At 36.3% G+C, this 15,258-nt stretch overlaps 1 protein-coding gene across 2 annotated transcripts in view; it reads right to left on the minus strand.

Annotated features, from left to right (window-relative positions):
* The window catches only part of CCSER1 (coiled-coil serine rich protein 1), a 1,094,278-nt gene that overhangs the window by 953,007 nt on the left and 126,013 nt on the right, over positions 1-15,258 (minus strand). For both annotated transcript variants that reach the window (XM_036411399.2, XM_036411402.2), the window contains exons 2-3: positions 7,326-8,687; positions 5,147-5,331 (exon numbers count right to left, since the gene is read on the minus strand). In XM_036411399.2, coding sequence (XP_036267292.1) covers positions 5,147-5,331; positions 7,326-8,646 — 1,506 coding nt within the window. In that variant the 5' untranslated portion in view covers positions 8,647-8,687. The remainder of the gene's footprint in view (positions 1-5,146; positions 5,332-7,325; positions 8,688-15,258) is intronic.

The raw sequence follows: 15,258 nt of genomic DNA on the forward strand, positions 1-15,258 counted from the left end.
ATTTGAAATTCTCACATAAGATTTCAGAATTAAGAGGAGAAAGATCTTCAAACAGATTTTTTACTCATCTTTCCTTTGATACTATTCTTTGAAACTTAATGTTGTACTTTCTTGTCTCTCAGAGTCCCTGTTCATTCAAAGGTAGGCCTCAATGGTAGAAATTAGCAAAGAACAGAGAAATTTACATATATATTCAACAGCATCTATTGAGCATGTGAGATAGACTCCATATAAATTAGAGATATAGTAGTTCTTGTTTAATCCTTTTAATATTTGGTATCAAAGGTCACAATCCAAATCAAGCCTCCCCTTCCCGCTCCCCCCATTTAGGATGGTCAAAATGGTTAAATCTGTTGTACTGACAAGATCACATTAATGTCTCCCAATATGGAACTTTAAATCCCTTTAGGGCTGTCTCTTTTATCTTTGCATCTTCAGAGTATGTCTCAATAAGTTTCTATTGAAAGAAACTGTGAATGTGTTGATGAATGGATAAGTGAATAAAAGGTAAATTAATAAGTAGGACATAGTAGGGCATAGAAGAAAAGTGAATGCATAGCAAAGTGCTCGGCTATTTAACATAGGGCTTAATTAGTCTTACATTATCTAACTATTATTAGTAATATCTAAGTCATACCAAATGATTAAAATATGACATGAGATGCTAATGATCTACAAGTAACTACATTTTGCTTAATTATAAATCTAGTCTGTTCTTCTATTGCAGAAGTCCTACAGCTTATGTTTTCACTGTGCAATTCACAGTTTCTGCACAAAGGCAGCAGGATGCCAAGCTGTGAATGAAAGAAATTGCGCTGTGTCAAAGTAAAACTAGCCATAAATGAATGCTGTCAGAGTCACTCAGCACAAATAGTTCAGGGCAACTTTGTGGATGCATCTGCTGAGTCATTAAAAGATAACACAACTTTCTAAAACAGCATTTTAATGTAATAAAAAATAAATACTTCCAAATAGTAGAGTTCCCAGAAATTGAATTGAGCAGTTTTTAGATCTACATCTTAAGGCTTTTAAGTCATGAAGAAAGCACATGCCAAAAAATAAAATGTGTGGCTATGAATGAATCCTTCAGTGTCAAAGATGCCTTCTACTTCCTCAATCACAGTGACCAGAGCAGCCTGACATAAAGTCAGGACCCTTTAAATGACAAAAGGGAAGGAGAGGCAAGCAGGAAATCTCAGTTTATTGAAAGAACAGAGAAACAATAAATTACTTGAGAATATGACAGTCATCAGTGCTGACCAAGCATACCTGGGTCTACCCCTTCCAGAAACAAGAAAAAAACTGCTTCCTGGTGCCTTTTGTGGCTAGTTTGGGCCACATGATTAGGTCAATGAGCTGTGAGAGCAATGAAGTGAGCTCATGGGTTGGAGCACTTATTACTGGGACGAGGACTTCCAGAGAGCTCTTTAGCCCTGGTGAAAGGCAAAGTTTGCAATAGTAGCTGCTGCAACAGCCCGGATACAGAATGAGACCTTGAACAGAACTCCCAGCACCTTCTACAATGACTAAGAAAAACATATTATAAAGTCACTGAGGCTTGGGAACTATTTGCTATCACATCGTTTATCTTATCTTTACTCACACATTCGGGCACTTTCCTTTCTGTAATGACAGATCCTCAGTATCGATCATAACACATAATCTATGCTCCCATTAATAATTCTTATAAAGTAGGGTGATACTGTAAATATTTGGAGGTAGACTTCAACTGTGTAAGGCTGTGGGAGAAACGTGACAATCCTTACATTTATTCAATGAGATACCACAATCTGGAAAGGAAGTTCCCAGGAAGAAAGAGCCTATTTCTGGGGGGAAAATTATTGTGTTGTTTGTGTTTGTTTGTTTTTTAATATTTTTACTCACCTAAGAAAAGTGTCAATAAAGTTATTTATTATAGAAAATTTTTAAAAATATGTAAAGCAGTTTGAGCACATATAGTAAATGTGAATGCTTGTACAACTGTTTCAGATATATTTTGGTTTCTTATAATAAATTTAAGCAAAGTCTAATATCTTCTGAGCCATTGATATTCAAAGAATTATACATCCTACCATTCCCCTATCAGACTGAAATATTCACAATTGTGGTCTATCTGATGTATTAGGGCATTGGGAAACCCTTAGCATCTTAATATTAAATAGAGCCGTATCCTATTGATAGAATTAAATCTCCATGAACTATACTAGTACAAAGTACTCCAGTTCTTTCTAAGTATTAGTATCTTCTTTTGTGACTATGTTCCTTTTTGAATGAGCTATCTCTCAATAAATACACTAATACCATTCATCAATATATCAAGAAATACTAGCAAATACTTAATTGTATTCCTTTTTTGTATTCCTTAAAGAGGGTCTCAGTCTGCACTTAAAACAAGCACAGTTTGTCTTAAATGTGTTAACTTCATTACACATAAATAATGCACAAAAAATAAAAAACAAATTTACATTTATTATATTCCCCAAAAACAAGCATAATTTAAAGTTAGACAACTAGGGTCCAAATCTCAGTCCTATCTCTGCCACTCACCATTTGTGTTTTGGGGCAAGTGCTTATCCTCTTAGTGTCTTATTTTCCTATTTTGCACACTGTGATCAATCACAGTATCCCTTGGTTCATAGTTTTGTAAGGATTTAATGTTATAATATATATGAAGCATTAACTATAGTCCCTTGGTTAAAATTAGCCTTAATAATGCATGTTGCTCTTATTATTGCTCTAAAAGAAAAAAAAATAGCTAAACTATGGTTGTATCTTAAGTGTGTGTATATATATATATACATATGCTTGAAATATTTTGGAAAAGAAATATAGAAAATGTGGTTTATTTTTCACACACAAAAAAACTATAATACATAAGTCACTTGTTTCACATATAGCTAAAATTACCTAAGGAACTATAACATTTCTTCCTCACTCAGATTATCATGAGATAAATAATATATTTTATGCATTTTAAATTAACTATTAAATAGTTAACTAAAGGATGAAATAGTATTTGCAAATCCAAAGGAAAACAGTAATAGAGATTTTTAATAGGTTTCATGTGAAAATTCAACTGTTTCATTATTTATTTCAACAAGTTTTACCTGTCAACCCAGTAGAAAATGTACAATATTTTAACCAAGTTTCTGTCCCAACCTTAATACTTTATAGCAGATATTTTCAACTGGTGTGTCACAAGAATTTTTAAAACCTGCAATACCTGACTATTTTTCAGGTGTACTGACCTCTTTTCCCTTAGATTATCAAATAAAAAGATGACAACAGCCAACACAGCAATAGCTGCCCAGGGTGGATTGATAAAAATTATACCTATTTTTGTCACATTGGAAAAATATAATATTTTTGGTGTGTGCAGAATTTTAGTAATTAATTCATGTGTGTCATGAGATTAGAAACTGAACATCTGCTGCTTTATAAGCTTTCCTCCCCCAAGGCAATGGTATAGTCCTGCCATCTACTGGAAGATCTACATTACTGCAGGGACACATTTTGAAAATTCATAAGAAGTCTTAAATAAAAGGTAAAATTACATTATTGTGCTTTGATATTTTAAATTTTAAATCTTGAAAGTGTATCACAAAGAAAAAATTATTTTGTGCTATTACAAGGAAAAATATTTAAATGTAGTCTAAAAATGAGGTATAAAGAATACATAAGAGGCATACCTTAGGGCAAGTGTAATAAATAGTGCACAATTATTAAAATAAATACAATCTATGAAGGAATGATGAAAATTCTGTGAAGGAATAATGGAAATTATTATGTTTCATAATAATTCATTAGCCATACCCTATAATTTTACATCAATTGGAAATCTTTCTTAACATGTTCTTAAACTTAGACAAAAAAAAAAAATCAATGGCCAAACTAATAAGTTTCAAAGTACCAAAGAACAAGAAAGAAAGTTGAAATATAATATAATAGGTAATATAATAGGTTTCTATATATACACATGTAAATATACACAATCATGTTTTAGTATAATAAAGACAAGAAGCCCATTATCATTTGTTGGTTTACAATTTCTGATTTTCTCAAGATTAAAATCTGGCCAAGCCTGACCTGAGGGCTAGAACTTCTAACTTCACATGTGATGGTCTTGCTGTCACTCAGTAGTACCTCAGTAACATAAGCCTTCTTCACAAAATGATGGTCTGAACTACATAAGCTAACAATTTCATTTAAAAAGGTTTTCTGGCATATACAGAGATGTCAAAATTATATAGTTTTATGTAATTTTCACATATATGCAATGAATAAACAGGTAGGTAGACCATTTGAAAGAAACACTGCTAAATATTAGGGATCAGAGATGCTACTGAAAAAAAATGACAAATCTATGAGAAAGTAAATAAAATGAACTCCAAAAAACAAGCCCACCCCAATATTTGTGAGACCTGAGGGCCCCTGACCCCTTGGGCTGCAGTCCACCGGTCCGGTCACCTCTTCCCACCCCTGACTCTGTCACATATTACAAAGAAGCTTCTTTCACCTGCCTCTAGGACACCCAGTCCACAGATGCAAGCCTAGATGCAGCCTCCTACACACCCACCCCCCTCCCCTCATCAGCAGGCACCCACAGTTTGGACCAGGAATTTGGAAACTCTTTAATACTTAGAATGTGCAAAAGCTGTGGATTTTGCCTTGACCCTCAGGCCCCTCACTTTGGGTGGAAGGGCAACTGTAAAGGGACAGGCAGCGTAGGGTCCATTAAAGGGTCTAAGGGTGGTACTTACATAAGGGTAGTTTACAAAAAGACACATTTTATGCTAGCTAGAGGGTGATAACACGGTGTGCAATGATGGTGTCAGGGGTATCCTCAGGATCAGCATTTCCCTTAGCTGTGCATTCCAGGGTTTTGTGCTAGAATGGACAATGTCAAACTTTCTACAGAAGCAAAGGAGACAGGAATTAAGTGCAGCCCTCTCTGTATGCTCCTATCTGTCATGAGGGTCTTAAGTGCACACTTAGCACCTCCGACGTATGTCAACAAATGATGGAGATCCATTTTCCCTTCAAACGTAAGGAGTCTAGTCTTCAGTCTGCTTTCATTTAGCATGCAAGAAACTGCCAGATACAGAGGGAATTATTCCATCAGGTGCAGGCACGTGTATTGACTTACCATGCTGTTCATTTTTGAAGACGACGAACCTGCTCTTTGCTTTCTTAGACTATTAACTTCTTCCACATTTCCATCTTTTGGTTTCAAAATCATTCTGCTACTCCCTGCCGTTCCTTCTGATGAAGACCGCAATCTTCTCTCTATAAATCTTCCTTCACGATATGGACTGAGGCTGCTGGCAAGAACTATTGCAAAAGACAACAACAAATAAATAAAAATGAATATAAATGTTTAGATGTAGTTTTCATAAATATTCCATTGAAAGTATATAGGAAACACTTAGTATCATTTAAATATTCTCTCTCACAGAAAACTTTCAAAATTAATAGTGGTAGTTTAGTTTGCTTAATCATGTAATTACTTTGAAGCCTAAAACTTTTGGAATCAGCCTGGCCGGTGTAGCTCAGTGGTTGAGTGTTGACCTATGAACCAGGAGGTCATGGTAATATTCCTGATCAGGGCACATTCCTGGGTTGTGGGCTCGATCCCCAGTGTGGGGCTTGCAGGAGGTAGCCGATTAATGATTCTCATTATTAATTTTTCTATCCATCTCCTCCTCTCTCTTCCTCACTCTGAAATCAATTATATCTGTGTGTGTGTGTGTGTGTGTGTGTGTGTGTGTGTGTGTGTATAAAACCAACAGTTGTTTTATACACATAAACCTTTAACCAGGTTCTTCAAGAAAAATGAGAGAGAACCCCCCAAAAATAAAATCAGAAATTAAAAAAGAGAATTAACAAGTGCCACCATAGCAATAGAAAAGATTTTAAGAAAATATTACAACAACTATATGCCAACCAATTGGACAACTGAGGCGAGATAGATAAATTCCTAAAAACATACAATCTGCCAAAATTGAATCAGCAAATATCAGAAAACCTGAATAACTAATCAAATTGAAGCAGTAGTCAGAAAACTCCCAGCAAATAAAAGCTCTACACCAGATAGCTTCACAGGTGAATGTTACCAAACATTAAAAAAGAACTAATATTGCCAAAATAGGTTTGGCTCAGAGGATAGAGCATCGGCCTGCAGACTGAAAGGTCCCAGGTTTGATTCCGGTCAAGGGCATGTATTGTATATTGGTTGCAGGCACATCCTCAGCTGCAGGAGGCAGCTGGTCGATGTTCCTCTCTCATGGATGTTTTTAGCTCTCTATCCCTCTCCCTTCCTCTCTGTAAAAATCAATATTTTTAAAAAAGAACTAATATTTATCCTTCTCAAACTATATTGCCATAATCATGGAGGGACTAGTTAGATAAATTATATAATCTTATGATTCTTGAATTATAATATAAATTTGACTTATAAATTTTATTTTATATTTTAGTATTATTATTCTTAATGTTTTGGAAAGAGCCAGGGTAGGCTGGCCATTAAAAACCTGAGCTTTGGATTGAGATAGTTGTAACTTGGCTATGCTGCTTACCAGCTATATGGTCTCTTGGTTTCAGTTTTCACAGCTGTTAACTGGAGAATGTACTAGTGCCTACCTCATGGGGCTTGTATCCCCAATTACATACAACTTTGTAACTTTGGACACATTGCTTAAGCTACCTGTGCTTCAACTGTTTTTTGGTTTGTTTGTTTTTTTTGTTTTGTTTTGTTGTTGTTTTTTTTGCTTCAACTGTTTTGCCTGTACAATGTGCTATAACAAGAGGAGTGATTTCTATGATTTGAGGATTAAATGAATTAATGTATCTAAAGAGCACAGAACAGTAAGTGGGACGAAAAAATCTTTCAATGTTGGGAGAACTGGTAGTAGTAGTAGTAGTAGTAGTAGTAGTCGTCGTCATAGTAGTTGTAATACCAGTAGTAATAGCAGAATATAGTCATTACATTAATTAAGAAATACCAATACTTCACCATAAACTCTAAAAAAAGACAACTCTTGCTTTAGCTAAAGCCACATGGAAAACAAAATCTGTTTCCTTCCACTTTCCTCTGAGGGTCAGTATGATTCTGGATAACACAACTAAGAAAAATGAGTAATATTGCTGAATTACATTTTTAGAAAAATGTAAAGTTAAGGACAAATAGTAAACGAATTTCAGATTATAAACAGGAAAGAATATTAGAGTAAAAAATACGTATAATGTGGTTTCAATTAATGAGATGGAGTAAGAAAATTGGATAATTATAATAAAAATTACAAGTTATACAAAGAAAATCAGTATACCTTTGGCAGGATTTGCATCATATCCATATGTTTTGTTAAAAATATGACGATCACCAGAAGAAGGTATTATCCTTGAATCTGACGTAGGATGAATCCCTTTAACACGCTCAGCTATTGCTTTATGTTGCTCATAAAATCCAAGTTTCCTTGGGGAGCTTGTCGCCAACATTGTGTCACCATTTTGTAATACCATAGGCTCTTCTCCTTGAGTATCTGCTGGTAGGTGATCCTCTAAGTCACTCCCATTTGTAACAGGGAGCTCAGAGATTTGCAATAACACTTCCTTCTGATTAGCAGCCAAGGTTTCTGGTAAGGAATTAGATTCAGTGCTACATGGACCTTCTAACCTATATTTCCCGGGAGACATAATTGCACAGGGAACAGCTCCCATCCGGTCTATTGTCACCATTGTAACAGCAGCAGGATTGGGGGAGATCTGAGAGGTAGAATCATTGTGGCCAAAGTTGTCACAGTGGGATGCCGAGCTTCCGCTTTTAGAAAACACATCTGCTTCAGAGACAGAATCCTCCGTCAAGGCTAAAAACTCGGAAGGTGTCTGAGCTGTGGTAAGATCGGCAGAAAGCAATGGAGATTGCAAAGAGCTTCCTGCCCGTTCCGTTATATCCACAGAGCAAGATGGAGAAGCTCTTACGGATACAGGTTCTCTCTCCTGGAACTGTGTGATTTCCAGTGAGAATTCAGACTGCTGTGCCAAGGAAACGGACTGGCTCTGTGGAACCGGCTTAGAAAGCTTAGAGTGAGAGGAAAAGGATTTCGTGAGCAGCTTCTTCGTGGACTGCCTCACGGAACGGCGAGTTGGTTCTTCTGTGAAGCCGGAATCGTCCCCCTCACTTTTGCCAGAACTCAGGCAATTGATGAAGACATTCTTATTAGTTGAGTGCTCCTTTTCCCTTTCAAAATCCTCTGTCAAAGATCTTGTTATCTTCTTACTTCGTGAACTACTAAAACCCACAGAATGCCTTCCCCTGGTTTTAACGTGCTCTTCCAAGGTGGGTTTCTGCATACCGCTGTGACCAGCTTGAGCACCATTGGAAATACTAAGGTTCTGGTTGGTGGGTTCTTGCTTAGGGTCACTCCCCTTCTTGTGGTGGAAGCTGATGGAAGGAGTGCGGAAGATGCTCCTGCGTTTCCCTGTACTACCTGAGCTTGAGTTCGTGCTGGAAGGAGAGGAACTGTGGACGCCAGCTGTATTACTGGAGGTGGGTGAAGAAGGAAGAGAGTCATGTCTTCTGCTAATACTTCTTCTGAATATTGGCAACCGGGAGACCAGGGTAGATCGCCTTGATCCAGAGTCCCCCATTGGGACCCCAAAGCTTGCACTGTGATATCCAACTTAGCAGCCTGGGAAGTTAAAGCAAAAAGAACAAGTCAATAGAATTCAATTATAAATAAGACATTTTAAAATAAATAGTCGTTCTTCAAGACACAGAATATAATTATGTTTATATTAAAACAATAAATACTAAAATTCTGATACTTAAGGATTTTATTAGAAAATGTGTAAGTGGCAACATTATAGAATATTTTTCATAGCAACTTTAGTATCCTGCAAAAATGTCACCATTACCCGAAATCTTTCAAGTCTATTCAAAAGAGCATTGGGTTGGGAGACACAGATCATAATTCAAGAGCCAGCTGCACTACATACTCTGGTTCTATAATTTGGTAAGTCCTTGAGCCTTAACTTGTAAGGTCTATTTGTTTAGATGTTGTAGGCATGCGGCAGCCATGATCATTGCCCTCTGGGTAAAATGTCCCACCATTGCCTCTGTTAGCCAGCAGCAGATAGGCCATGGGATTCAACAAGTTATTCACCTGAACTTAACAGAATCACAGACCAACCTAAGGTATGAGCTGGTATTAGAGACTCCACTCAAAGGATAAACAATGAAGATGTATTCTTCCTCTTGGAGTTTGATTTCGCACATTTAAAGTTACTAAGGTCATTGGCAGATGCAACTAAACCACAAAAGAATATAGTGTGGAGTTATAAGCAAGATAAAGTTATGAAGAAATCACAACTATGAGTTGAAGACAAAACCTGATTAAAAGCTAATTCAACAGGTAAGAATACAGATTTAGAGGAGAAGCATGGAAAATTCTGAATCGTATTAATATCAAAGTACTAATGATGGAGAAGAAGAAGGAAGAAGAGAGCATAGCAGATGTTGGTCAACTCTGATGCACTGAGTACTTTTACACAGTTTATATCTTTTAATGCTTCTGAATGGAGAAATAGGTAATACTACTATGGACATTTTATAGCAGAAAGATAACTCGCCTAATGTCACTCAGTTAATAAGTGGTAAAGCAGGAATAAGAAACAAAGCCTTTTCTAACCACAGGATCAACTCAAAATCAGCATGGCATGTACTGCTTTCACTAGAGTGAAAAGACAAGGCCTAGACATGCTTCCATTTCAGGGATTCCTGGTTGTATGGTCAATGTTGCTATTTCTTTCACTAGTTTTCATAATGTACCATAACATGGTTCCTGTTTTGTTTTGCTTTGTCTCTAAATTTCATTTAATACCTTAACTATAATGTAGTTGACATTTGTCAACTTGATTAAGGTTCTATTTCATTTTGTTGCTTTTTGAAAACAAAATAGTAACAAATACACATAAAATGACAAGCCCTTCCTTTTATCATCTTTACTGATATGAGACTGAGAAAATAAAATGTTTTCCTGTCCTTAAAGAAGTATGTGAAAATAATGGAAAATATTTTGTCTTTCAGATATGCATTCATATATATTTAATATTTTGTTTCAAATAATAAAAAATGTAACAGTTTTGCATTATTTGATTTTCTGTATGTTTTTTAATTATACTCACTGAATTTGAATTTAAACTGTGTATGAACCACTCCTGTATTATTATAAGGCTTAGGGTAAAGAAAGCTTAAAATATAAACACAGATATTTTAAATTAAGGCACTATAAAATATGTGACCTATCAAAAAGTACATAATGTTGAAGGATATAGGCATATAATTGTGTTAAAAGTAATTTGAAAGGTACACAAAAATTTTAAATAGTTGTTGCCTCTAGTACGCAATATAAACTCATAACAATTAACATGAATAACAATTAATAATTAAAATATCAATTCTGAGTGTTTTAATAAAATCTTCATTTTTTATATTTTAATGTAATATGATTAAATAAGTAAACCTTATGAAAGTGCTAAGAATCCTTGTAATAAAATAGACTGTATTTTTCATGAATCTACATCTTTAATATTAAAATGCATGTTTATGTGACTGTCTAAATGGAATCTGTTTTTATGGCTAGAATGCTATTTAGTTTCACTATTAAAAGTTATTTTCTCCTTTAAAAAAAACTTTCAGTATTTCTTTACTACATAATTCACCTTTACATATTGTCAGTAATAAGTCAGACACAAAATTTTAAGTCAGGTTTTTCACAGTTTTTAAATGTTTTAGAATTTCCATAGTACAAACACTAAATCACCACAGATTACTTTATACAACTCGTAAGTAAATTTGAGATAAATAATAATTTAGAAGCATGTAGCTCTATGACTTCTTGTCATTAATGATAAATTGATGCCATTTTATCATTCTTTTCAAGGCTAGTAAACTAAACAGACGGGTTGGTTTTATATTTGCTTGATTCAAATGCATGCTTCTTTGAGACATTTATAATACTTATTTGTTTACTAAATGTTAAAATGCCTTACAATTTAATAAAGATGAACTTTAAAAAAGAAAAGAAAAATAAAGGACCAACTTAATAACAAATATCCTGCAGTTGCGTTTACCTATCAGCAGAGGGTGGAGGAGAGCTTCCTCAAAGTCAAATTTTATTTTATTTTTTTAACTTGCTGAGCCAATTTAAGATTTATTGGGCATTTAATAATATAAAATATCACAGATCCTTCATGTACTGAAAAATGAAAGTATTCAAACACATTTGAAAGTTAAATCTTTCATGTATTAAAAAAATTAGTATCTTAGAAAAATAAGTTGCCTTTAGAATTGAAGGAAGACTAATTCTTTACACTTGAAAGTTTTAAACAATAATTAGAAAACTATAAAAAAAAAGATTTTTGGTATTTAACTTAAAAATATATAGAAATATAGAAAGCCTTATATTTTAAAGGTAATTCAGATTCATATATATCAATTCAAATTTATTTTCAAATTTATTATCTTTTCAATAGTTTCTGCTCATTGCTTTTGGAACAAGAGTAGAACATACAGAATGTTTGTAAAAAATATACTAGTATTAGTGGAAAATGTATATAAACATGGTAGCATATCTTACTATTATATGTAGTAAATATCTGTCACTTAATTTTTAAGTTTTATTTGCAACACCAGAGGCCCAGTGCATGGGTTGGGTCCCTTGACCTGGCTGGTGATCAGGGCTCATTAGGGCTGACCATCTGATCCTGCCAGGGAGGAACCATGGGAGATTGGCTGTGGGAGTGCACTAACCACCAAGGGGCAGTTCCTGCATTGAGCATCTGCCTCTTGGTGGTCAGTTCATTGTCATAGCGATTGATCATAACAATCTCTTAGGCTTTTATATATATATATATATATATATATATATATATATATATATATATATAGTTTGCATAAAATAGCTCATGGTCACAGACACAAATATAAATAAGAAATGAAAAATGTTATCATATGTCAATATAAAATGATAATAAAACCAAAGGAAAATAAATTTTAAATAAAAGTTAGAATACATATTAGCAGATTACATTTAAAGGTGACTATACTCAATATTTGTAACTATGTGTATGTCTGTATCTGTGTCTATGCCATCAGAAATATGAACATTTGACAAAACATATCAACACTGGTAGTAATATAAAATCCAAGATTTTCAATTATGCTCCACTTCAATTATAAACTTGATCAATAAAACTATAAACTTAAATCATTATAATGGAAAGTCAGCATTGGTCTGGTGAGAAGGAAAAAAAAGAAATGAGTATGTCTGAAAAATCATTCCTACTTTGCTTCTGTGATAAATACCTTTGTAGTTGTATCCTTTTTAATGCTAATGGAAGCACATTAAAGAATATGCTGATTTCCATTCAGTTATCTGTTGGCATGGTGTACAAATTCTGTCAGAATCAGTTTTAAGACAGAATCCTGTATTTGTCATTTCTAACTGTTGTCTTTAAACTCAATATATAATAATGAAATTTATCAATGAGATTGTCTTACAATACAACTATGGATATAATTTCTCTTGGCTTCTTTTTCCTCAAAAATAAAATTAGAGAACTGAATATATGAATTCTGTGAGTTTCTCAAATATATATATATATATATATATATATATATATATATATATGAATATGCAAATAGACTGAATGACAGAATAACTGAACAACCAAACAACTAGTCACTATGACATGTGCTGACCATCAGGGGGCGTGTGTGGAACATGATGGGCCTTGACAGCAGGCGGCAGAGTTCAGAACTCTGCTGCAGCGAGATGGTGGAGCAGGGGCACTAGACCAAGACGGGGCACTGGTCACTGTCATCAGGGTGAGCCTCTGGTGGTTACGGAAAATTCTTTGCTCCTGTGCACCACGGTACTACCAGGCACTCACACCTGTGACTGGCACCAGTCCCGCTCACTCCGGCTGGTAGTGCCAGAGCCACCATTCACTCCTGCTGCCTGCACCTGGCACCAGACCCAATCATGCTGCACTGTCAGTGGGTGTGAGTGGCAGCTGCTATCCCCAATTGCCCCTCAGTGCTTCTCCACTTCCCTCTGCTCCTGAGGGGCAATCTGGGCCAACAACTGCCTCTTGCACACACTGCTGGTGACGGCCCCACTTGCACCTGTTGATGGGGCCAGAGATGCCACTCACACCCACTGCCAGTGCCAGCCCCACTTGCACCTGCTGCCAGTGCCCGGCACCTGTCCCAATCACTCAGCACCATCAATGAGTGTGAGCAGCAGTTGTTGACCCTGATTGCCCCTGAAGGATTTTCCATTTCCCTTTGCTCCTGAGGGGTGATCAGGGCAGAAGCCGCCACTTGTACCCACTGATGATGCCAGCCCCAATCACTCCAGGCAGTCAGTGGGTCAAGTGGGGAAAGTGCCATTATTGAGTGGGAGCAGAGGCAGCAGGAGCAGGGCTGCCAGCAGACAGGGGACTGGGGACTTGGGCCAGATGGGCCAGTCAGGGGCATGGAGGATGGGCCAAGACCTGCCCTTATGCCCACCACAACCTCTTGGCCCATAGTTCTTTTCAAGGTGCACAAATTCATCCACTGTTCCCCTAGTTTATTATGATACTTCCAATACGTTCAGTATTATTCCATAGATAAAAAGATAAAAATAATGTTATTTAAGTATTACCATAAACACAGTGGTAGTGTCTCTTATGAAAAGAGAGCAAAAGCACATCTGGGAATGCAGTCACAGTGTTACATGATAAAATTAGAACTATGATTTGTTTCTTCCTCTTACATTGTATTTGCTTATGTAATAAAAAATTTGACGAATTCATAAACCAAATCATGCCTGTTATTTAGTTTATACTGAGTTGTATACTGTTAATTTGACAGAATAATTTTAAGGATGAAATCATGGAAGAAGAGCCTATGTTTAAGCCAAATGCACTGTTTTAGCTGTACTTGGTAGCAGAGGTAATGTGTCTGACTTGAGTTGCTGCTAGAGGGAGATTTTGCATCCTAGAACACTTAAGAATTTCTGCCTCGGTGAACAACTATTGTATAGAATTTTACAATTGGAATGTGTACTAATTTATTATTATTATTATTATTATTATTATTATTTATTGGTTGTGGGTATACAGCTTACTGGTTAGACAATCACATAAATTATGCAATATTCGCCTCAAAATGCGAATTCATTTTTAGAATGAAGAAATAAAAATATAGATAGGTTAAGTACCTTATTCAAAGACACACAAATAACATTTATAGAGCTCAGTGTTTCTGATAATGGAATTAACTCTAACGCAATCGAATGATAGCAGAGGCTGTCACTACCAGAATCTTCTTATTTCAAACAAGCAAAAAGACCCTTTCTCTGTAAGCATCTGACATATCTGTATCTAAAGCTTTTTAAAAATATATTTTATTGACTTTTTACAGAGAGGAAAGCCTGTGTCCCACTTGGGGGATACTGAGTGTTGGTTTGTTGGCGACAGGTCCATGGTGCTGTTTATTATTAAATGGCCAATGTGTGTCATGGCAGCTCCTATGCTCAGTGTTTGCCCTCAGGTGGCTAATGAATGTTATAGCTACTGGTTGGAGGGAAGGACATGCAGTTAACCATATATATATATATATATATATATATATATATATATATATATATATGGAGAGAGAGAGAGAGAGAGAGAGAGAGAGAGAGAGAGAGAGAGAGAGAGAGAGAGAGAGAGAGACAGAGAGAGAGACAGAGACAGAGACAGAGACACTACAGGCCCGGTACATGGATTCGTGCACAGGAGGAGTCCCTAGGCCTGGCCTATGTGGATTGGCCCAAAAGAGCAGTCAGACACCCGCCAAGGAATATAGCAGTGAGCAAAGCAGCAGGTGGCTGGGGAAGAGCCCAAGCCCAGGCCAGGCACCCCACTGCTCCTGCTCATTCTGGTCGCAGTGCGCCTGAGGTTGCCTCAAGAAGATAGGCTTGCTGCAGCTCCGCTGCAGTCTCCATAAACCTGTCCTAGGGTGATACTGCACATCCATGACTGAGAAGTGGCTGTGGGCCCATGCAGTCAGCCCCAGTGCCGGTCCTAATCCCAGTCCCGGTCCAGATAGGGGAGGAGTATGCAGGGGGGTGTCTGGTGGAAAGGTTCCTGCTGCTACAGCTTCACTCACCAGCCATGAGCCTAGCATCTGACACCCATTGGTCAGCTGAGTGGCACTCCCAAGTGGTT

Source organism: Pipistrellus kuhlii, unplaced genomic scaffold, assembly GCF_014108245.1.
Source record: "Pipistrellus kuhlii isolate mPipKuh1 unplaced genomic scaffold, mPipKuh1.p scaffold_m20_p_1, whole genome shotgun sequence".
NCBI classification, from domain to species: Eukaryota; Metazoa; Chordata; class Mammalia; order Chiroptera; family Vespertilionidae; genus Pipistrellus; species Pipistrellus kuhlii.